Raw genomic sequence first — 24,791 nt, 5'->3', positions numbered from 1 at the left:
ACATCCTAGAACAGAATCAGGACTGGTGTGTACAAGTTTTCATTGTTTTAGTCAAATAATCGTAGCGATTTTCCTTCTTTCCATTTCTTATTTCCCTTCCTCCCTCTTTCTCTCGGAAGAAGGGACATTTGAAATGACCTTGTCCAGCCCTTTCAGTTTGTAGTTAAAGAAATTAGTGATCGGAAGGGTAGAGCAAGTTGGCCAAGGTCAACTAAGATCTTCTCACCCCAATGCGACGACACAAAATAAAATGAGACCCTCCTCCCCATTATTCGTGTCCACTGCACCCCAAAAGCATTTAAAGTCCACTCTGATTGCGTGCGGTCGTAAGCAAAGTGAGAATGGGAAAGCAAACTAGTTACTCTTCGAGAAAAGGGTGCTCCCCCCGATAAAACGGGCAGGCTTTAAGTGAGGAACTGGCATTTTAAGGGACTCGTTAAATGTGAAGACTGATAGCCATCTAAAGATGAAGTCGGGACTCTGGGGCTTGACGCCGTTCAGTTCCAGCCTGATCTGATAACCGGCGGGTCCCGATAACGGGGCGCGGGGCGCGGGGCGCGGGGGCACTGGGTGGCTGCTCCCTCCGCGGGGACCAGCCCGACCGCGCCGGGGGGCGAGCTCCAGCGGCCGCTCCCGCGCAGCCAGGGGGGCTTCCCGTAGGAGGGGGGCTTCCATCCGAGTCCTGAAGAAATGCCAACCTTGGGACACTCCGGGGAAGCGGAGCGCTGCCGGGCACGAGCCTGGACCAAGGCCCAGGGATGGGCGCAATGGGGGGACCGTGGCGTCCAAACACCTAGAGCTCCCGGAGGCTGCAGGGTTCCTGGGTCCCCCTAAACTGGTGCTGGAGAGAAAAACTGGGGGAGGGGGGCGGAGCAGCGAAAGCTCCTACAAGTCTGGAGCCGGCAGGGCGTGGCGGCGGGGAACCTCGTTTTCCCGGGGAGCGCGGCGAGGCGGGGAGCCCGGGTGGAGACCCCGCAGAGCCGCGGGGGCCCGCGCAGCCCCGGGGTCGGGGGGGACGGCGCCAGCCTCGGCCGCAGCACCGCCCCCGCCGGGCACCAGCCGGGCAGCAGCCGGGCAGCAGCCGGGGCGCGGGGCGCGGGGCGCGGGGCGCGGGGCGCGGGGGGCGCAGCTCGTCGGCTTCCCGCGGGCCCCGGGCGTCCGTCTGCGCTGGGCCCCCGCCTCCCCCCGCCTCCCCCCGCCTCCCCCCGCCGGCCTCGGGGCGGGTCCCTGCCGCCCGCACCTGCCCCCGTGGGCGGAGCGCGGCGGCGACAGCGCGGCCCCAGCCTCCGCCGCCCGCGCGGGCCCCGCGGCTCCCGACACCGCCGCCCACCCTGCCCGCGCCCGCCCGCCGCCCGCCGCCTCCCGGGCCCGCGGTCCGTCCCTCCGCCCGCGCTCCGGACTCCAGGCCCCGCCGCGCTCGCCGCCGCCGCCCGGAGCCGCCGCCCCGCGCCATGGAGCCCGCCGCGGGCAGCGAGCGCCGCAGCCCCCCGGGCCCCGCGCCCCCGGCCGCCGCCCCCGCCCCCGGCCCCGGCCCCGGCCCCGGCCCCGGCCCCCGCCCCGGCCCCCGCCCCGGCCCCCGCCCGCTCAGCCACCCCGCGCGGGAGCCGCCGAAGCCCGAGGAGGAGCGGCAGCTGCGGATCAGCGAGAGCGGCCAGTTCAGCGACGGGCTGGAGGATCGAGGTGAGCGCACGGCCGCGCGGCCCCGGCCCCGGCCCCGGCCCCGACCCCGACCCCGGACCTCGGGGACTGGACCTCGGGGACCGGAGCTCGGGGACTGGACCTCGGGGACCGGACCTCGGGGACTGGACCTCGGGGACCGGAGCTCGGGGACTGGACCTCGGGGACCGGAGCTCGGGGACTGGACCTCGGGGACTGGAGCTCGGGCACCGGACCTCGGGGACTGGACCTCGGGGACCGGAGCTCGGGGACTGGACCTCGGGGACTGGAGCTCGGGGACTGGACCTCGGGGACCGGAGCTCGGGCACCGGACCTCGGGGACTGGACCTCGGGGACTGGAGCTCGGGCACCGGACCTCGGGGACTGGACCTCGGGCACCCGGACCTCGGGGACTGGAGCTCGGGCACCGGACCTCGGGGACTGGAGCTCGGGGACTGGAGCTCGGGGACTGGAGCTCGGGGACCGGACCTCGGGAACCCGGACCTCGGGCACCGAGGGGGACCACCCTGCCCCAGCCCCCGGCCCCCTGTCCCCGGCCCTCGGGCACCCGGCCCCTGCCCCGACCCCGGCTCTCGGGAACCCGTCCCCGGCCCCGCCCCCGGCCCGCCTTGCCCTCCGCAGGTGCTCGGGGCTCGGGGCTCGGGGCTCGGGGCGCGGGCGCGGGCGCGGGCGCGGGGCCGGGGCTTCCCCGGAGGGCGAGGCGAGGCGAGGCGAGGCGCGCGGCAGCCCCAGCCCCCGAGGCGGGCGGCGCCCGGTGGAAAAGTTTGCGGGAGGCTCGTCTTGCTCGGGCTCCCGGGGCGCTGCGGGCGGGCTCCGCTCCCCTGGAAGCGCCCCGGTCCCAGCCCCCGGGCCCCGGCGGCTCCCCGGGGGACCCCCGTCCGCGGCCCGAGCCCGCAGGGGACCCGCTGTGGCGAGGCCCGGGCCCGGGGGTGTGGGCCGCCACCTCCGCGGTCCGAGACCCTGAGCGCACGTGTCCGCGCCCCGGATGCCCCCTGGGGACCCGGCCGGGACCCCGCGGAGGCCCCCCGCCCCGCCCCCCGCCACACCCCTGCCCCGTGGGCGGCCGCGGCCCGCGGAGAGGGTCCCCCGGGCGTGGAGGCAGCCGCGGTCGCGGCCCCGTCTAGACCTCCGCGGCCGCTCTCGGAGTCCGAATTCGGTCCGGGCCCCTCCAGCAAGGGCCGTTCGGGTTGAAGCCGGTGCGAGGCCGAAGCGGGGCCCTTGCAGCCGGGCGGGCCCTGGAGCGGGAGCCGGCTCCGCGCCGCTCCGCCCCCTCTTCTTGGAAGCCTTGTTTTGTTGGCTCTGGTGGATTTTTGTATTTTAGTCTTAGCAGGTTTTCGGTCCTATTCTTAGTATCTCCTGTACATTTTTATTCCGGTTTAGTGTTTCGATGCACGATCTCTTTCCTCTATAGAAATCTTAAAACTGTAGCATGTGAAATAGAATGACATGGAAACAGCAACCCCGGGAACCGGCGGGGACGGCCGGGGAGGACCGGAGCTCCTCCAGTTGCAACGAGTTCTGCACCTATGTTGCGGCTTCTCCTCCCATTGCAACATAACTAGATACTACTATAGAGCCGAGGATGGGTGACATCACAGGCACCCCTACGAAACCTATTAGGTTTCCAGGTTTAGAGGGTTTAACAGAACCTCTTAGTTCTATTCCATGTCACGTTAATCACCTTTTCCTCTGCAACCAATATTGTCGGGTCTAAAGATTTTTCTATTGAAGAAAGACAGAACTCTGGACTGAGCTGATTTTTGTAGCATTGCAGGTCGTTTGTCAAAGCTGGCCTATTTCTCCCCACCCCACAAACCGATGGGAGGGAAGAGAGTGCTGGGGGAGTTGATATTTAGCATCGTTCTGTAGCTCATGCTCAAGTGTAAAAAGCCCTTCTGAATTAATTCTTAGGGTTATTTTTCACTGGTCAACTGAATTTCATTTTCCATTATATGATAGCATGAAAGCATTCACTGTTCATAAACTGTCACTGTGTGAAAGCACTGCATATCACACACAGCCTCTCTGTTAGGATGAACCCTGTCCTCCAAAGAACCCTGTGCCGAGTGGCATTGAAAGCTGAAAGTCAGTGTGACATTCTTTTGTTTGACCTATTGCTGACAACGAAGAGGTAATGACGAATAAATCATCTTTATTAAATAGATCAGGTTACCTGGGGAGCCTTATTATAATATTTTGTGCGTGTGTTAGTTTTTCTTACGGGGCTGCATCTTTCCAGTATCGATTTTTTTTTTTTTTTCTTTTATCGCCTGGGAATGATTCGACTGCAGGTACCTTTTTCCTAATGGTGAGAGGATTTGGGGAGGAAGAAGCTGAAGCGGTTGCCTGCTGTGCATCTCTCCATCACGCCTGGCTTGCTTTTTTCCTAGGCCTAAATACCTATAGGGTGTGTGTGGGGTCAGTACCCTGGATGTGTGTCTATATTTGGCCTTTTTTCTTGTCCTCAGTTCCTTTTGAGCTATTAAAACTGGTTACAGACTGCGTCTAACTCCCATCAAAGGCAGGTATTATGATCTAGTGTTTTAGGACTTTAAAGATATTTTCCCCTTAGAAGTGATAGGGGCTGCTTCCCAGAAACCTAGCTAGCTGATAATGCAGTGCCATTTGGCTGAGCCTTGTGGTCAGGGAGCAAGAGTTCTGTAGTCTAAGGCTTTTGGGGATTAACACCCCAAAAAGAAGTCATGTTTATCTTGGATCTTTCCACCTCCTCCCTTTTTATATCCACTCTTCTCTATACAAGGGTTTTCTCATCATCCTGCCCTAAGCCCCAAGTAGGCTTACAGTGTTACATGTTTCTGCATTTCTGACTAACATCCTATCTAATATCCCCTTCCTTCAGAAAATCCAAGTGTGACTATTAGGAGAAAGCAATTGGAACTAATGCCTTACTAGCATGGAAATGACGGATGGCTTCAACTTAACCACATGTATTTGCATTCCCTCCTCTACCCAAATAATAACTTATCAGTCTTCCATTCATACAACTGTTCTGCTTACTGATGTCAGGCCCAGATTACAGATAGGTGGAATTTGAGGTTAGAAATCTGAATGTGGAGGCCCACTTTGTTTAGGGAGGGACACAGCCCTCCATGCAAATGTGTGGCCTTCCTTAGTTTCTCTAGGCTGGGCTGCCTTCTACTTCTGAAGCACAGCTTCCTGTCAACTTTAGGAATTCTAGGGATGCCTGGGTGGCTCAGTGGTTGGACATCCGCCTTTGGCTCCAGGTGTTTATCCCGGGGTCCTGGGATCAAGTCCTGGAATTGAGTCCTGCATTGGGCTCCCCACACGAGTCTGCTTGTGTCTCTGCCTCTCTCTGTGTCTCTCATGAATAAATAAATGAAATATTAAAAAAAAAAAACTTTAGGAATTCTCATCATTGGTTGTGAGTACACATGAAGCCAATGTGGAGGCCGAGGTAGAGGCACCTGTATGTGGACCACTCATTTAGGAGTCATTTGTGGGTCTTTGTAGGTGGTCATACTCCCCTTTGAGGAGGGGGATGTTTTCCATTCTTGGTATTGGCTGGAGTTTTAGAAAGGAAAAAAAAAAAAACAGGTAATAAGCAAAGATTGGACAGAGACAGGAAAGGTCCTGCCTTCTTGGATGGTCTTCACATTACATTTACCCCTGTTTTTTAAATTTAAAATCTTTCATGGGACACACACACACACACACACACACACAGACACGATCAGGTCTGGAGAAGAACCACCAGTCCTGCTGCTTAGAGGACTCAGGTATCCTCTTAGTGGGGCAGTCCAACCCATGTGAGCGGACACCCCAAATTCCTTCATGAGTGTGCTGGTCCAGAGTGGGGTGAGGCATGTAGTGGTCTGTGTGGTCAGGACCAGTCACGTCCCTGTAAACAGCTGGTGTTGGAAGGAAAAAAAAGTAAACGTTATGTGGCAGAATGAAAAACCCAGATCATTGTCCTTTCTCCTAGAAAATTAAATCTGCTTCTGAAAGGAATCTTGTTTTTACCCCCAGTGGATAAACCTCTTGAGATTGTTGCTGTCAAAATACGCAGCAAATGAACTGCTTATTTGAGTCAGTAGTTACATGTTACAGCTTCACTTCTCCTGAAAATCAATTGGCCAGAATGAAAGGAAGATTTTTATATCATTTGGGAAAAAGAAAATAAATGATTGGGAGGGTGTGGGGCCAGCTCGTTCTAGGTTGACTTAAACAGGAGACAAGGCTGATTGTTGTTGAAAATTTGAATGGGATGTTGTTTGGTGGCTAGGGAAAAAGTAGACAAAGGGACAGAAACAGGTGGACGAAAGGATTTTAATTTGAAATCACGTGTACCAAAGGCAGAATGTGACAAGAGAGAAGGTTTTTCTTTTTTCATCCAAGTACATTTATTAAGGAAGATTTGGGGAGATTTTTACAGTGAGGTGATGGGGACGTGATTATACCTACCTTTTGCAATCTCATCTACCTTCTGATTCTATGCAAATCTATGGGTTTTGATTATTTAAAAACCTCTGGGCTATAGTCTGGGTTTGCTAAGCAGCCTCCTCGAAGTTTCCTCTTGCTTCTTTTAGGACGTGTTGAGGGTCCTTGAGTCTGGGTAGGAAATGGAACTGAGAAGTTTTAACAGGGTCCTTGTTATAATTTTTGAAGAGGAGGCAGTTTTTGGCTGCCAGAGGCTGAGCATGGTGCCCATTTGGTCAGATGGGATGACATCTTGTACGTGATGTGCCAGGTGTGATATGTGGCATGCTGTGTGGTATTTTACAAATGGGTGCCCGAGCTTTGACTACCAGTTTCTTTGTCATTTGGAGCTGGCCTGATGCTGCTGCTCCACCTCTGAAAGATAGGCTGTGGGCTCTTTAGCCCAAGATGGTATCATCAGCTCCTGTCAATAGAGAATGCATGATTGACAATTTGGTTCTTCATGCAACTAAGAGATGCCATATATGATCTATTTTCAAAGGAGAAGAAAAAAATAGAAATCAGGGTCATGCTGAAGATGTCTTGATCCTCCACCCAAGGCAAGTGGAGTTTGGGCATTGCCTCTAAGACATTAGGAATTTCAGTTGGTGACATGGACTCTCAATGTTGAAAGCACTGGAGACAGAAATCAAACCTTTCTTGCACTTGGCCTAGCCCAGAAGGCTACCCCCGGTTTTATCAAGTTTCCCTCCCTTTAATAATCTGAGAATTGTTGGCCCTATGTTTGGTACAAAGCGATGCATACTATTGAGCCGAAAGGAGGGAAGAAAATGTGGCATGTAATTGAGGCCTGGCGGGTGTCACTGGTTGTGATTGAAGAGAAGTCCCCCTCCTCCTCCTGTTAACTGTTGAGGGGAGCAATGAGGGGGTATTTGGAGGGGGTATTTGCGTTCCCTGACTCTTGCTTTGGGTGAAGCCTCTTTTCACCAAGTTGTGGCCACTGCTGCCAGGATCAATGCAAATCAATGCCTGTAGCTCAGGAGCCAGAATGCCCGGCTGAATGTGGGCTAATTGTGCTGTTTTCCTAATGGAAGGGGCTTGTTAGAGCACCCCCTACACAGCTGAGTTAATACCAGGGACAGGGGATGACAGGTCAAGGTCCAGTGAGCGACGCTATGGGGACTTTCTAGAGTACAGGCGCTTTCACCCTGCAGGAATAAATGCCCCACGTAGCCAGAGCCTATGATTTTTCAAGAGGTGCCAGAAGGCCCGATTGCTGTATGAACTCTCCTAATCATTAGGACACAGTTGGGCCAAACAAAACACATCTTGGCCCACGAGCCTGTCTGTTTGCCGTCCTCGGATAAGAAAGTGTAGCTCTGGCTGTGGGTTTCTTAATAAGGAAATGTCTAACTTCCTTTCCTCCTTGTTTTTGCCAGGCTTACTAGAAAGTAGCACTCGACTCAAACCTCATGAAGCCCAGAACTACAGAAAGAAGGCCTTGTGGGTCTCCTGGTTCTCCATTATTGTCACACTGGCCCTGGCGGTGGCTGCTTTTAGTAAGTCTCCGGAGTCCTGCCGGTCAATACGCGGTGCTGCTGTCTGTTTTATTCTCTGACTCCTGTGGGATGTGCTTTTGCTTTTAGTTGACTATTATTGATGAGAATTTTTTTTTTTTTTTTAGATGGTGGGAGAGCCATGGCACTTATAAATTAGTAAAATAGCTTCTCTTCTCTGCAGAGGGAAGAGGTGGTTAAGGAGAAATGGGGAGGGAGCCTGGGAGCCGTGGCTCTCAGCAGGACTCGGGTTTGTGGAAGTGGACTCTGGCCACCAGCTGAATAGGGGATATATCCTCTCGGTGGATGCCTTCAGCTTGGGCTGACAAGTGACAAATCTATATCCTTGAGATTTGTATTTTGAGCCTAATGCTGCCGGATGAGTGCAATATTGCAGTACATCCCCCCACCCCCCACCTTCCAATTATATCTGTGGAAGGTTTGGGTGAAAATCATGTGCACCTTTTAATGAAAGAGAAATGGGAGGGTCCTCTGTCAGTTTTCAGTGGCACGGGAAACAAAAATATTTATTACAATCAAGAAAAACTAAGATAATTGAACACTTTGTGCCTATGGATAATCTACTTTCTGTCTATGGATAATCCCGTTTGGGTGTTAGCAAGCCCTCTTACACGCATTTTCTCAGCTAATACTTGCAGCCTAAAGAAATGTGCATGTGCTATTTATTCTTATTAATCGTGCAGTGGTTTCTAAGCTTAAGCAAGGACATTAAGCTTCATCTTAACCTTGGTAGAAACCACGGTGTTTTTTTTTTTTTTTTTTTTATGCTGGGGCAAAGAGGAATATATCTTGTGGATTTTGTGATTAATTCATTACCTTAACAGAAAGATCTATATTCTTAGTGAGAAGTAGCATGCAAGATGTCTCATGTGACATTCCTCAGAGTGGGAGAAGAAAGGGCTGTGTCTGCTGGAAGATACTGCTCTGTGTGTGTTTAAAATTCTATTCTGCACAGTTAGACCTGCTGCTGGAAGTTGGTGTTGGCTCCCAAGAGGGAATATTAGAATTTGACCAAATGCTCCCTGCAAAACTAGGCATATATTACTTGACACAATTTATATTGGAAACATTGTGCCATATCTTGGCTCTAGAAAAAAGCCAAACATTTAGAAGCAGAGTGTAATGCATTTCAGAGTATAAACATTTACCAGCGAGCCAGAAATCTAATCAGAAGAAACTCTGATTCCTGAAAATAGCTCTTCCTTCCTCTTGCCTCCTCTTCTTTATGCTGAAACAAGAATAACAAATCCGATTGATGTCCCTGGAGGGTAATTCAGTTGTGGTGGCTGGTGGTGGGCTCTGGATCAGACACCATCATTTACATATGTAAAGAAAGAGGACTGGAATGAGGGGTGGTGATTTACCAACGGAATAATAGTTGTCGGTGGGCCTAATAGAGCTGTTATGATTTTATCTTGTGGGTGTTTGAATGAGGACGCAAATGTGAAGAAATACTGAACAAGCCTTTCCTTTGGGAGAATAATACTACATTTGATGTACTTAATCTCATAATAGGAAAGAATTATGAGGAAATGTTGGTTTCATATGTTATGCCCGACCAGTTGGGTTATCTTAAATTTTGTTCCATTTCCTTTAATAGGAAAAGCCTGTTGCATAATGCGTATGGAATTAGAACGTCATTTTGTGAAAAGGGTTTTCTTTGTCTTTAAAAATGATTTTACCCCTTTAGCAAGTATTTGATTTAAATACTCTAAAGTCTTGCCTGTAAAATGTTGACATGGGCCTATAATATCATGATCTGTGTGACTTTCTATAATATGATTTATTTCCCAAGTTGGCTTCAAGTTCAACCAAAAAATGTAGGAGTTACGTTTTCCCCTACGTTAACTATGAAGAGTAGCTTTATTGTGTGTGTGTATTTCATGTTTTAAACCTTTATGGTGGTCTCTGGCTGTGTTGTTTAGGGTTGTCCCCTTTTACCTTTTAGGTTCCTAAGTAAATTTGAAATATGAAATATTTAAAACCCTTTTCAAACATCATTTATATATTGGCAGACTTTTGTGCAGTCTTTTTCATAGTTTTAACTGGACAGAGGATCAAATACAGATTAGGCAATATAAGCTGACTTTGAAATTATGTTTAAATTAGTATCTAAAGGAAAATGGTATGTTTTGGGAATGGCAATGAATATATTATTGAAAAATTGTCACAAAGACTCCCCCAGTCTTACTGTCTAGGGAGGTGGTTGACAGAGATGTGGGATGAAATGGGATAGGCTGGTTTGGTGAACACTTGTGCCATCCAAGGAAATGGTTAGCTTGGACCACTTTGTCTTTTTTTTTTTTTCTCTCTTAAATTTAAAATCAATTGGGCAACATATAGCACATTATTAGTTTCAGATGTAGTGTTCAGTAATTTGTCAGTTGCGTATAAAACCCAGTGCTCTGGTGTTATGCTATGTGTTGGGCAAATCGAACGCCAATAAAAAATATGCAAAAAACCAAACCAAACCAAACCAAAAAACCCAGTGCTCATCACAGCACCTGCCTTAATAGCCATCACCTAATAACCCTATCCCCTCCAGCAACCCTCAGCTTGTTTCCTATAGTTAAGAGTCTCTCAGGGTTTTTCTCCCTCTCTGATGACTTCCCATTTAGTTTTTCCCTCCCTTCCCCCCATTTAGTCTTTATAAAGGGAATTGCCCTTTAAATTACTACCTGTGATGCTTGGAGATAGCAGCTGAGTCCTTGCAGTGTGTGTGTGTGTGTGTGTGTGTGTGTGTGTGTGTGTGTGTGTGTTGGCAGGGGCTGATAATCATGGCGAGGAGAAGATCATATTGATCATTACGTCTTGCCACTGCTAGATGGTGAGCTCTGGGAGGAAGGAGGAGCATCCATTCTTGCATGCAATCCGTGTGCAAGATTGTTGAATAAATGAATCGAGAGATTTTTAAAGATCGATCCTTCCTTCCTTCCTTCCTTCCTTCCTTCCTTCCTTCCTTCCTTCCTTTATTCCTGGTTAGGTGGAAGGAAAATATTTATTAGAAAAAAAATATTTGATCCAAAGGTTTATTTACGTATCAGGCTTAGAGCTCATGTCTTTTACAAACAATTGAAGAATTTTTGAGGCAATCGCGTCGTCTTTATGGCATTCTCTTGCTGAGGGCAGCATCTGGGAGCCACACCTGCCAGGGTCAGGTGGAGTTTCTGTCATCTACTTACCTGCCATTTTCTATGTTATCATGGATGCTGATTTTTGCTGAACGTCTTCTAAAGAAATGCTGTTGTCTTTTTTTGTATTTGGAAAGGAGGGTGATGGATTGTGTGAATTGTAGGGATGCTGCTTTTCTCAGTCAACAGGAGGGTTCATATTTTTTACATAGGGTGTACGTTGGAAATAAAGACTCCCCCTTCCACCTCCTGTAGGCTTCCAGGTAATCAGGTATACTGTGTTTTTTCAGATTAGTAATTCTTAAAAGACATAATGACCAAATGAGCTTCGGTCAGTATAACTGAGTTGTCCGTGATAAATCAGGGGTGTAGGTAACTGTGACATTCACATGTCTGAAAAATTAAGTGAACTTTCAAAGATTAGGACCTGAAAGTGTTTTGAAAAGAATATGTGCTTTGAAAGGGATATGAACCATTTCAGACAATACTTGGTAAAATAGCGATTTTGGACTTGTTAAAAATGCTGATATAAAACCAGATGGTAATACATCTTGAATATTGCGGAGAGAGTCCTAGTTTGGTTTTAAAATTGGTTCTGTTTATAATCGGTAGGCAGCATGGAAAATGGCAATCATGTTATGAACAAACCTTAAAAAAAGTCTATTTTAATAATACATCTAGAAAGAGAACAGAAGTTCTGTTTCAAAACTCAGAGTTTTGACATTATTAATGTCCTTGTTAGAATGATTTAGGAAAACGCATTCTGATTCTTTTTTGAGGTTTGAATGAGAGCAAGTTAATTTTTAGTCACTCAATACATGCTCTGTGGGAAATGAAGATATATTTGAAACATTCTCAGGGGAAAGAAAACCTTTCCTAAGATACATAACTCCATTAAATTAAAAAAAAAAAAAAAAGTACTCCAAATGAAGATCTTCTCAGAGAGAGCTCACTCAAAAATTTAGTGAATCAATAGATTTAAGAATCAGAAAAAGTTTTTGAAAGGGATGGTTTTCTTTTTGAATGTGGGGAATTTAATTAAAAAAGAGTATATTTTAAAATTAGCATAAACTCTTATCCCTTAAAAATTGATAGACTAAATGTACTTAATTCTCTTTATTTTTAAATCGTGCGGACAAGAGCTGAGAGAGAAATAAGATGAAATCACCTCAGTGTTCCATAAACTCAACAAAGCGCATGTGAGAACTTTCTTGGGTAATCTCTCAGTTGGCATACCATGACCCTTGAGAGTGACATCTGAATAGTGACTGTGTCCAAAAAGGTCTGGCCTGACCTGGCCTTCGCCCCTCCTCACCCTTCTCAGACACCTCAACTTTTCCTCAGGGCTGGAGAGTCCGTCTTTCGGCCAAGCTCATCTCCTCACAGGTCTGCACGCGGTTGACTCCTCCCGGAGGCGTCCCAGCCACACAGACTGGACGCCCCCGCCCCTCCCTGGGACTGGCTTTACCCACCACACTGTGTGTTTTTCAGTGTTTCTCGTTGTACCCCCACCTGTGTTAGATAATGGCAGATGTGAGGCCTTCGTCTTTTGTGCTGCGCCCCTTAAACAGGCACCTCACGTTCTGGTCACAGAATGATCCTTTGTGCTGTTGGCTTGGCTGGTTTTGTTTTTTTATCGATAAAAGCAGTATATGCTCATTATAAAAGGTCATGAGACCAGAGATACAGAGTGCACATCTCTGTGCCATCCTAAATTCTTTCTTGCCCAATTCCTGCTCCCGTGGACGAGCTTTGGTGCCAGCGCCTCGTATCTTCTTCAGGGTATTTTCTGTGCACTTCCAGGCCCAGGGAGACGCACCTTCTCTGGTTGCTACTTATGTCAGCTGCGACGTCTTATCCTTGCTGGTCTTGGAGTTAGCACGGGCCTCTTCACAGGCTGCTGTTTTCACAGCTTTGTGTGAAGTGGATTTGATGTGGAGAACCTTCAGGAGCAACTTCCCAACCACCGTCTGGCTGCCACTGCCGAGGCGGGTGACGCGGTGAGGAGGATGTGGGCAGGAAGTCTGGGAGCCACATCCTGGGGGTGTTCAGTGGGATAACTTGCTTCCGTAGGTGTGTTGGCCGGATGATGACCGTGGACGCTGCTGCCGAGGGGTGGGAACCAGGAGGGGAGAGCACCCCAAAACGCGCCGGGACCTCATCCTGACAGTGCTCCCCGGCTCCCAGTGCTCTGGGGTCCTCCGTACCCCTCATGATCGCGCCTTCGAGGGCTCCATGCCCTGTCACCTCCATCCCCTGCACTGCTAGCACATGGAATGGGGAGTGGCGTTTCAGTCAGCTCCTGTGGCTTTCCAGGGGGCTCTGGTGGTCTCGGCCTCGCCTCCCTGGCTGGACGCTTCTCCTCTCATCTCCTAGCTTCCTGCCGCTCCCTCCATGCTCCAGGCTCCCTGTGGTTCCCCAAGCCCCACATCCTGCTCTGCCCCTGCCCTTTGATACCCTCGGTCCCTGACCCCCTTGCTTTCCTGGCTAACTTGCACTTGCCCCTCCAAATTGAGATGGAAGACCTACCTCTTCCAGGAAGCCTTCCCAGGCCCTCTGTGCTGAAGTAGGTCTCCCGGCCTCCCATAGTCCCGCAGGCCTCCATCAGTCAGAAGCTTGGCACAACACTTGAACTGTTGAATTACTGCTCCACAACAGTGCGCCCTCCTCGAAGGCAGGGCCTCTGTCTTCCCCAGCCTGTATTCTCTGCCCCAGCACAGTTGACACTCAGACGCCGGTAGACTGGCCTCATTTCGCGCTCTCCCTGAGCTGAGCTGAGGCCACCGCGGCTGCCGTATGTTTGCAGATAAAGATCTCATTAAAACGAATAGTGGCTTTTTTTTTAAAGTGAATGGAAATAAGAGGGACACCTTTAGTTTTGTAGGTGGTGGGGATGCCAGAGCCCATTGTCTCCTCCCCCCACATCTCCTCTGCCGCCTCTTGGATGGACGGGCCTCCCTTGCTGCTGTTAAGAGAGCACCTCTTTCCCAGACGCCTCTGCTCGCAGTGGGCTGCTCTTTCGAGCCAGGAGCGGAGGACGGGTCTCAGCAGCTGCCTGCTTGTCTTCTCTCTCTTGGCATTCTGCACACAGCATTTAATGAAAAGCGTGGCTAGGGTCACAGGGGGTATCCTTGAGTAGTAGCTGGGGAGCTGGACTTGGGCCCAGTGGATCCCTGCCCCTGCTCCCTGGGGCCCCGGGTTCCACTCGGATACAGCCAGTGCTCTGGGGGGACGTTCGGGAGGGCTTTTCCCATTGCCTCTCAGTCGCTCTGTAGTCATCATTGGTGAGCCAGGTGGACAAGAAGGGATTATCTGGTCTGCCTGTGTTCCAGGGCTGTGGTTTCATCCTCGGGGAAGTGCCTCTGGAAGGTGCATTTCTGGCATAGCTGTTCCAGATGGGAAATTATTTTCTGATGCCCTGTCCCCAAGGCCTGAAGTGCAGGTGGATTGGGATTGGGAAATTCCAGAGGAAGCCAGAGCAATACAGAAAACTCTTCTGCCCTCAGGAAAGGAGCCCATTCCTCTCTTTCCACCATCTTCCACCATCTTCCACGGCGAACCGTGCATCCTCCCAGCTAGTGAATGTGTTCATCCGGTCCTTACTGAGTGCCTGCGGGCGAAGCACAGTCTGCTGTGCTAGACGATGCAGAAGACGTTAGGAAGAAGGACAGTCCATGTCCCCTCCAAGAGTTCAGGTCCAAAGGGATGATGAATCCTATAGATGACAGGGCAGTGGGGTAGGACAGATTAGGATAGATAACCTGAAACCTGCTCACTCCCCCCGCCCCACATTAGATAGAGTGCTCAAGAAAGGACCCAACTGACCTGTTAGAGAAAGAGCAGTCTACAACCCTGGAATCCCCTTGCTCCCCAAAAAGCATGAGGTGAAAATCTGAGCTATCAATACAGAATAAGGTGTTCCCCTGACGTGGGAGTGTGTGAAGGTTGCGGGACTCAGTCAGAGGGGCTTGGGTGATGATGTCACCTGGGGCTGGGACATAGTGGCAGAAGTTTGAAGACCCCATCTGCAGACATATTCACATTCTGAGGTACTGGGGGTTAGGTCATCAACATTGGATTTGGTGGTATTGCGGAGGACATGATTGGGAGTTGGTGGAAGAAGGACACAATTTGACCTGAAACAATGGCTTTGGCCAGCCCAGGTAGGTAGAGGAAACTAACATCTCAGAGTAGAGTAAGTGCATGGGAAGACTTTACCTTCAGCGAAAGGGTGGATCATGAGAAGCTTACCCACCAAGAAGACAGTGAGGAAGGTTGTCTCAGCCTAGCTCTTTGTGGAGTAAGGGTTGTGGGGGGGGGGTGGGACCCTTCCACTAGAATTCACAACCACAAGACTGACTTCATATAAATTTGTGTTTGGAATTTTCACAGGTCACTTTACTGGGAAATAGACTCAGATTGAGATTTACTGCAGGAGGTGTATTGGGGGTGGGGGCCGGAGGAGGTTGTCAGTAATAACGCATGAAAGGGGGCAAGGGAAAACAGGATGGGGCTGAGTAGGAAGTTGGATTTCCATGCTCTTGCCTTGTTGGCTTTCCCCATAGGGACTAGAAGCTGGGATGGCCCTTCATTTGTCCAGCCGAAGCAGGGGGACTGGACCAGTCATTGGTGTGGGCTGCCCCAGGGAGACATGGAACCTTGGGAGAGGACAGTTCAGGAGAAGTTGTGGGCCATCAGCAACCCTCACTCTTGACATCTGGGGGAATGAGTACCCAGGTCTTGAGGGAGGATCTAGGACATAGGCTGTGGTGTTCCCTATAGGAGTTTGTATGACCCACTTAGCCAAGGAACCCTCAAGCTGAGACACGACATGGGTGTGGTCTGAGGTTGGAAATGCTCTGGAGTGTCCGTAAGAAGCACATACAGAACCTCAACCAAGTCCCAGCGGTGTCTCATGGATGTCATAGTGTGTCTCCCCCGAAGATGAGCTCACAGTCTGTCATTGGAAAGCTCCTGGGAACAGGTCTGCGGGACTGAGAGCCATTCAGGCAGCTTGATTACAAGTCAAATTCCAGTTGAGAGAATTACCTGACAAATACTCTCTCCCCTCTATTTCTCCCTTATCTCTCTCTCAACAACCATTTTACTTCTTCTAGTTGACTTATTTACTTCTACAGTTGATCGTTGAACAACATGGATTTGAACTCCATGGGCCCACTTATATGCAGATTTTTAAAATGAGAAATACAGTACTATGAACACATTTTCTCTTACAATTTTCATAATAAGGTTTTTCTTTTCTCTAACTTATTTTATAAGATTAAAGTATATAACACATGTAACGTATAAAATATGTGTTAATGGACTATTTTTGTTAGTGGTAAGCCTTCTGATCAAGGGGAGGCTATTATTAGTAGTTAAGTTTTGGGGGAATCAAAAGCTAGTGTGGATTTTTGACTGTGTGGTGGGTGAGTATCCTTGACCCCCCCACCTTCACCGCCCCCCCCAGAGTTGTTCAAGGGTCAACTGTTTATGGATAAATAACAGGATTCTGGATTTTTTTTTTCCTTAGCCATTATTTATTGACTTACCACCACAACAGAAGATAATCTACTCTGCTACCCTCTTCCAGGCCCCACACAAACATGCTGACTTTCTGAGTTCTTATCCTTGGGTATGAGTCCTACTTTGCATTATTATGACTATATAAATCCTGCTCACTGAGCCATATGGTGAGGAATGCTTACTTCTTGCCTGCCCCATTTTTTTCCCTCTGATTTTAATGTTTTATTTATTCCTGTGTTTGCTTTTCTCTGAATCTATTTCTTAATAAAGTCTAATTCAGCATTTCTATCCCAACTTCATCTTCTTTGTGGTATTTTCAGATGCAGAGATTACTCTGTCAGTTGCTTCTTCAAGAAATCGCTCCGAGCCAGTTGACATCCTCAGATTCGTTCTGGTTGCCCTTTCTAGGATTGCCTGCGATTCACCACCTCTTTGGGCATTCCCTTTATCTGTCTCCTCTGAGTTTCCTGTCTCCTGTCTTCTCTGGTTTATATCCCTTGGGAGGGAACACATCTTCTCCTAGCTCCCTGGGAAAGAGCACATGGGAGGTGAAGCTTTCAAGCCTGAAATGTCGTTAATATATCCTGACACTTGATTGATGGCTAAATAGAAACTTCTCAGTAGGAGATAATGTTCCTTAAGAGTTTTAAAGGTTTTGCTCCATTCTGGTGTTAGTATTAAAGTCCTAAACTATCGTAAATCCTAATCCTTTGCCTGAGACTCACTGCAGTGTTTTTGTTTTTTTTTTTAACAAGTATCCCCAGTTTTGTTTTCTTTGCATTTGCTCCATTTTCTGGGAAACTGACTCAACTTTACATTCCTACCTTTCTATTGAACTTTCCATTCTTATTGTCAAATTCTGTTTTAAATTGTCAGAGTGTTCCTTTTAAAAGTTACCCAACTCTTGTCTTTTTTTTTTTTTTAAGATTTTATTTATTTATTCATGAGAGACACACACAGAGAGGCAGAGACACAGGCAGAGAGAGAAGCAGGCTCCGTGCAGGGAGCCCGACGTGGGGCTCGATCTCGGGACTCCAGGGTCATGCCCTGGGCCGAAGGCAGGCGCTAAACTGCTGAGCCACCCAGGCGTCCCCAACTCTTGTCTTATTGACCTTTTTATATATCTTGTCTTTCTGAGAAACTATAGACGACAGTTTGAAAAAAATCTTTTCTCTTTCTTACGTTGTCTTCCTCTAAGAGTCACCCCCGACCCCTCCAGTTTGCCTTGGTTTCATCATTCATTTAGGGAGGGGTCCTGTGAGAAGTGATCCTTGATGCTCTGCTCATGGTGACAGTGAGTATTCAACTGACTGGAGCTCTGAGCATGTGATGGCTTTTTACTGTAGAGTGAGATGGTTGGACTGTTTCATTGGAGTTTCTGGTTTAATACTTTCAGATCCATCCTCTTGGGCTGCCCACGTTGCCCAGAGAAGGGCCTCCTGATCTGCCTGGAATTGTGAACGCCTGCCTGACTGCCTGAATTTTGGGAGCTGTGTTGGACAGTAGGATTGGGATCTCAGCATTCTACTTGAAATTCTTAACTTTGTTTGCTATTTTCAGTTTGATTTTCCTCCTACCTTTAGCTAAGCCTGGCATCTTTCACATAAGAAGCTATCATACCTCATCCAGGGAGTAAACCTCCAGTCATCTGATAGGAGATTTGGGGGTGGGGGAAGGGTATTGCCCTTCTGTGCAGAGTTGGAGAGGGACTCTAGAGAACTGCTTTTTCAACAGGCCTTGAACTAATCACACTATTTTCAGTCTTCACTTCTTTTCGTTACATTGTGCTACCAATTCTCAGTTTTCTGGGTGTCCTGAGGTGTAAATTGGGTTGCCTTTTTTCTTTCACAGGGCTGTCTTAGGAATTTGCTTTTTGGAGTCTGTTAAATCAATTACTACTTGCCCATATGTTTTCTAGCTGCTAAAAATAGTTCTTGTTGCCTCTTCCATCTTCTTTTTCTAATGAGTTTTCTTTAAAAAAATCCCTCTACTCTTAGTTTAGCGGGTGTTTTAGAGGAAGCAAAAGTAAACGTGAGGAACCATGCTGCCACATTTCTCTTGAAATGTTAAACAGAGCAATTTGTAATGAAAAATATAGTAAGCGAATCAGCAACCAATGAGACATAGTGAACCAAAATACAGTCTCAGGAACTTAACCAGAACATAGTACAAAGTGATACTTCCCTTTCATATTTTCTATTCAAGAGACATGGGAGATAGGAAAAGTTCCAATAGAAACAAATAAGAATTCCAAAAGCAGAGAAGAGGAAATAGAGACAAGTATCTGGGACTGTTTCAGAGTTTATGGGAAGGATGGAATACATACTTCTCAAGGATGGAATACATACTTCTCAGAGCCATTGAAGGAGAAATAAATTGGGAACCTGTCCCTATCCTGTAGACAGCTGAAATTAAAAAAAAAAAAAAAAAAAAAAGGTGACACAGAAAAAACAAAATAAAATGTAGAAATAAATCCAAACATTTCAGTAGTTAAAAAAAGTATAAATGGATTAAATCCAAAAGGTTAAAACCAGACTAGATTGGATTTTAAAATCTAGCTTTATCCTGTTAATAGGAGATAAATTGGAAATATATGGTAACAATGGCTTGAGTAGAGGGATAGAAAAAGCAAGTTGGTGTAGTTACATTAATAAGGAAAAATAGACTTGAAGACAAAAAGCATTGTTAGGCATAAAGGGTGTAACTGTATAAACAAAAGGGTCAATCCATCCTGGAGAGAAAACTTTTGTGAGTTTGTATGCACCAGAAAAGCTCCAAAGCACTCAACCAAAAATTGATAGAGTTAGAGATAAAAATGAACAAATAATCATAACGGTAGACTTTATTGTATCTTTTTACTAGCTGATAATTAACAGGATAAAAATTAGTGAAATGTTGAAAATTTGATTTCTGTAATTCAATGTTTTTCAAACATTTTTGACTGCTATCCATAGTGAGAAATGTGTATGTGGCTTAGTATAAATGAACTTCTGTGTGTGTGTATACTAGATGTTGTCATATGTAAGCTTTTGATTATAACATGCAACATGATTTTTTGTGCCACTAGGAAATTTTTTAAAAATGCTACCATTGAGGGATCTCTGGGTGGCTCAGAGGTTTAGTACTTGCCTTTGGCTCAGGGTGTGATCCCGGAGTCCCAGGATCGAGTGCTGCATCAGGCTCCCTGCATGGAGCCTGCTTCTGTCTCTGCCTGTGTCTCTGCTTCTCTCTCTGTGTCTCTCATGAATAAATAAACAAAATCCTTAAAAAAAAGAAAAAAGTGCTACCATTGAACTATATCATGCTATTCACTGTGTGACTGACCTGATGTCAGAGGTGTTAAAATTAGAGAAAAAGTGTGTACTATGATCACTTTTCCTTTTATTTAAAAAAGTGGTGGTTGCAACCTATCAAATTGATTTTATGCTCCACTAGTGGGTTTTAACTTTTAGTTTGAAAAGCACTGAACCCAGTGGGTCAATATAGCATACATTCAACAAATATATTTTAATATCATGGAACATTTATAAAAGGTGACCACTTTGAAGGTCAGAAAGAAAGGTTCATCAAATTACTAAGATGGGTATTTTATAGACTGTATTTTCTATCTATGATGCAATGATCATTTGAAATCAAATATGCTAAAATAACACTATGTATATCACGATTTATGTTGGGAAATTGAAGAACACGTTTCTAAGTATTTCAAGGGAGAAAAGTTTTATTAAATAATAAAATATATTTTGAACTTAAAATGAGAAACTGAAAATTGGTGAGCAAAACTTTAAAACACGAGGCTAAGAGGAAAACAGTAATCCAAGGTAGACGGAAGGAAGCAAATAATACATTTAAGAGTACAAACGAAAGAGAAAGATACAATAGAGTCAACAAAACTAAAAGCTATTCAAGAATAATAAAATAGGCTAAACTCTCGTAAGACTGATCATAGAAGAAAAGCAACGAATGAAAAGTAATTAGAAATTAAATGAAGTACATAATTAAATAAAATTAGAGAATCAGACTAATATAGTTTTATGTCTATAAATTTGAAAATTTAGGTGAATTGCATACTTTCATAGAATAATAATCTGCCAAGATTGTCTCATGGGAAAAAAAATGCCCCAAAATGCTTGATTTAAACAGTTAATATAGGCCAATGGCTCTTAACCGGGTCTGGTTTTGCATCCCCTTCCATTCCCAGGGGACTTCTGTCAATGTGAGGAGATGTTTTTGATTGTCACAACTTGAGGTAGAGATGCTACTGGCATCTGGTTGGCGGAGGCTGGGTTGCTGCTAACCATCCTACAATGTACAGGACAGGCTCCCACAACAAAGAGTTATCTGGCCCGAAATGTCAGCAGTGCTGAGGTTGAGGAATTGATCCAGGCCAACATGGTTTTAAAGGTGCTTTTTATGAATATTCAAGGATCAGGATAATCCTAACCTCATGTACCCTTTCCAAAGCAAAAGAAGGAAAGCTTCCTACATCATTCTGAGACTAGTACTAACTTGATACCCAAGCCAAAGATAATAGGGAAGAATTTATAGATCAGTATCCTTCATACAGATGCAAAAATCTTAAATAAGATATTAGCAAACTGAATCTCTCTGTTTATGTAACAGACAAAACAATAAATAAATAGCCGTGATTAGCACGTTGTGTTTGTTTTAGGAATGCAAGAATGGTGTAATTGGCATATTATATCCTTCACCATGTTTGTAAGCGAAGAGGAAAAATTTTGGCATCTCTTAGTAAATATGCAACATGTATTTGATAGAATTCAAGGCAAGATAAAAACTTGAAGCAAACTAAGAAAAGGGAATTGTTTGAATCTGATATTTTCTAACCTAAAACATCAACAGTTGTTAAGTCATAAATATTAGAAGCAGTCCCTTAAAATCGGACAAGAATGCCTGCTATTACCACTTATCCTCAAAGTTATTCTTGGAGTCCTAGTATTGTAAGGAAGGGAAAGGAATAAAGGTATATGGAATGGAGAGGGAAGAAAAGTAACCATTACTCATGGATATTATAGTCTGCTCTACATCGAAAAGCCTAGGAAATCTGTAGGCACTACTAGGAGAAACAAATTTCAGCAAGGTTAATGTGGATGGATAGAAGTTTAATATACAAAAATCAATTGTGTTCTATAATGGCAACACAGAAGTAAACCTTTTAATTTTTATAAGGATACTATTTCTTATAGTAAACAAGGAATAAATTTATGTACAATTCCTAAACAAAGTGTAAACGTACTTGTCAAAACTTTGAAAACTAGAGTAGTTGAGATTATGATATTTTTTTGAGACCAAGGAAGTTGGTTCTAATAGACCAATGAAGTTGAATAGGGTGCCTCACATATCCAGAAATTTGATATGTGAGAGACGTAGCATTGCATATCACACATCAGGGAAGACAATGATGATACTGGAACAATTGACTGTGTAGAAAAAAAACTACAATAAAACACATTAGTAAATTTAACATCAGTAAATATGCATCCAGAAAGTAGACATTAGTAAATTTAACATCAGTAAATATACACCCAGAAAGTAGACATCATTCAATTTAACGACAAGCATACTAAGACCATTGAGCATGAGAAAACCCATATAAAACAAAAGATAAGCTTCTGACTGGGTGAAGATATTTGCAAAACATGCCACTTTTATATGTTTAAGGAGATAAACGGATTACTGACAGCACTTTTGTTTATAATGGCAAAAAACCTAGGAGAGAGACAGATGGCCATTAATAGGAGATTTAATAAATTATAGGGTCTTAGTGTCTTAATATAGTGGAGCTAGATATAGTTGGTCTATGTATAAAGTTTTCAGCTCTATCAGACCCAGTGTACCCTTTTTATAACCAGTATTTTATACCAATTTTACTATCTTCAAATGAACTTTTATCAATACATACCCTTTATAAAAACGGTATTATATCCCAAATACAATATAATGGAGATATCAAAGCAAGGTAATTATAAAGAAAATAGTGTATATTTAAATCTATAAATATTTGTTTTGATGATATTGTTAGGTACAACTGAGTAGTTAGTTGCTTACACCTTTATATAATGAGGAAGTTGGGATCTTAAGAAAAGAGTCCGAGTGTACTGTTGACATTTTCCTTTGTGTGACATTTTGAAATATGGGCTAAACAGGTATACTGGTATACATATGTCACATCATGCATGTGACAGCTGCAAGAACAGATTGATATGAGTGGTTTGTATTGTGTGTTGAGTACCTGGAGTGGAGTTGCCATTGGTTATATTGGTGAATTAGTTTATAACTCTCTGTAAAGGTCTGAATAAAACCAAACACACTCTTCTCTTGATTTACTTGGTAGTTACACTCCTGGACAAAATCGGTGTATATTTAAAACTATGCAAAACAGGGACACCTGGGTGGCTCACTGGTTGAGCATATGCCGTTGGCTCTGGGCGTGATCCTGGGGTCCTGGGACCGAATCCTGCATCAGGTTCCTTGCAGGGAGCCTGCTTCTCCCTCTGCCTGTGTCTCTGCCTCTATCTGTGTGGCTCTCATGAATAAATAAATAAAATCTTTAAAAAAATAAATAAAACTATGCAATACAAATCAAACTCTCCTGTTAAGGTAAAACAGAGTTGAGATCTAGGGTCACATAAATTTTCACCTAAATGAGTACGTCATGGGTTATCTGAGAGCCCTGCAGGACAAGAGAAAATTCTTCATGGTAGAGGACTCTCTTGGAAATTTTAGGATATTGAGATTCCTGGCTCCCTCCTACCTGCTAAATACCATGATCACCCTAGTCCCAAGTTGTAACAACCAATAACAGCCCTGCAGATTTCCAACATGCCCACTTAGGCTCTAGTACTGCTTCATTGAGAACCACCAAAGTAGGTAGTACTTCTGACTGGGAGGGATCTGAAAAACAATGCTGAGGAATAAAACAGTTGTAAGACCCTATTGATAATGAAACCTTAACAAACATGACATTGCTTGTGGACACATAAGTAGAGAATAACATTGATCATAGGAATGATAAGCTAAACTGAGGATGGTGAATGTCTTGAGGCAGTGAAGACAAGGCATCAATGAAGGAGATACAGAAGGCTACAATCCTAACGGTGATGTTTGTAAAAACAAAAACAAAACCCCAACCATTTCTGGAGCAAATATGCAAAGTGTTAAGATTTGTCAAAACTAGGTGGAGAATATACTGGTGTTGGTTTTTTTTTTTTTTTTTTTTAGGTCATTATATGCCTTAAAAACCTTATAGAATAATCTCAAGTGAAGCAACAAAGCAAAGAGATGAGTAAGATAAATGTCAAATGGTTACCATTGTATCTAAACCTTTATGTGATAATACCTTTTGTTCTCTCCCCCAGTAGAGTTGGCTACTGTCTCTTAATTCCTTGCTGAGTCAGTAACCCTTTCTTCCGCCACCCTCCTACCCTTTTCCCACAGCATCTAATTTGAAATATATAATATCCTTTTACTCAAAGTTTATATCAATAAGGCAATCAGGGGACATATTCTTCTTTTCACATACTCTTTACAATGCTTTCCCCCTTTTTAAAAACAGTATATAGCCTCATCAGATCACATTACGCACTCTGCTGCTTTCCTTATAACTATCACTTAGCCCTAGTTCCACAGGTTAATATATTTTTAATAATCATGGCCAGTTGTTATACTGATGCTTAATTTCAGCTACTTATCCACTAGATTCCTCAGAGTTCACAGAAACCATATTTCTTGAGCTCTTGCATGTTTATATGTTTTTTTTCTGTGGTCTTTATACTTGAAGGAGATTTTGGCAATGTAAAATCCTTGGTTCACATTTTTTCCTCCAAGAGGAGAAATATCTTAAGAATATTACACTGTTGCCTGTGGCATAAAGCACGGCTGTCAATGTTTACTGACCGGTTTTTTGTTTCTCTTAAAAGTGACTTGATCTTTTTCTTAGATATCCAAATAATTTTTTCTTCTTTTTCCTTCCTTAATGTCTGAGAGTTTTACCAAACAATGTCTTGGTGATGGCTGTTTTGGATTAACTTTTCCCAGGTATAAGGTATAGTTTCATGTCTTTCTATTCCAGAGAAGTTTTATTGCATCTATTATAGTTTTTAGTATTTGTTTGGTTCTGTTGCTTTGGTTTTACACCTTAGGAGTTTCTGGTATATGTGTGTTGGATCTTCCTTGTCTTTCATCTCTTTCTGTTCATTTTCCTCAAATCTTTCATTTTGAGTTTAAGGATTTTCCTCCTTTCCATCATTAGCTCTTTAAAAGTAGTACTATATTTTTGCTCCTCTCTTTTTTCTAGTTTTATATTCGTTGCTGAATTGCACATTTTCCTTTGGTTTTAAGCCTTTCTGAGTTCTTTTATCTTTCCCTCAATGTTTTATTTCTCCAGTCACACATTTGTGAAATTTAATTTCTGATTTATATGTATATTTCCATACATGTA

At 45.3% G+C, this 24,791-nt stretch overlaps 1 protein-coding gene across 1 annotated transcript in view; it reads left to right on the top strand.

Moving 5' to 3' along the window:
* Positions 1-1,451: 1,451 nt before the first annotated feature.
* The window catches only part of TMEM163 (transmembrane protein 163), a 224,308-nt gene continuing 200,968 nt past the window's right edge, over positions 1,452-24,791 (top strand). The window contains 4 exon segments of the mRNA XM_025430327.3: positions 1,452-1,498; positions 1,500-1,578; positions 1,614-1,680; positions 7,536-7,655. Of these exon segments, the coding sequence (XP_025286112.1) occupies positions 1,452-1,498; positions 1,500-1,578; positions 1,614-1,680; positions 7,536-7,655 (313 nt within the window).

Source organism: Canis lupus, chromosome 19 (assembly GCF_003254725.2).
Source record: "Canis lupus dingo isolate Sandy chromosome 19, ASM325472v2, whole genome shotgun sequence".
NCBI classification, from domain to species: Eukaryota; Metazoa; Chordata; class Mammalia; order Carnivora; family Canidae; genus Canis; species Canis lupus.
This window is presented reverse-complemented; position numbering and strand designations above follow the sequence as displayed.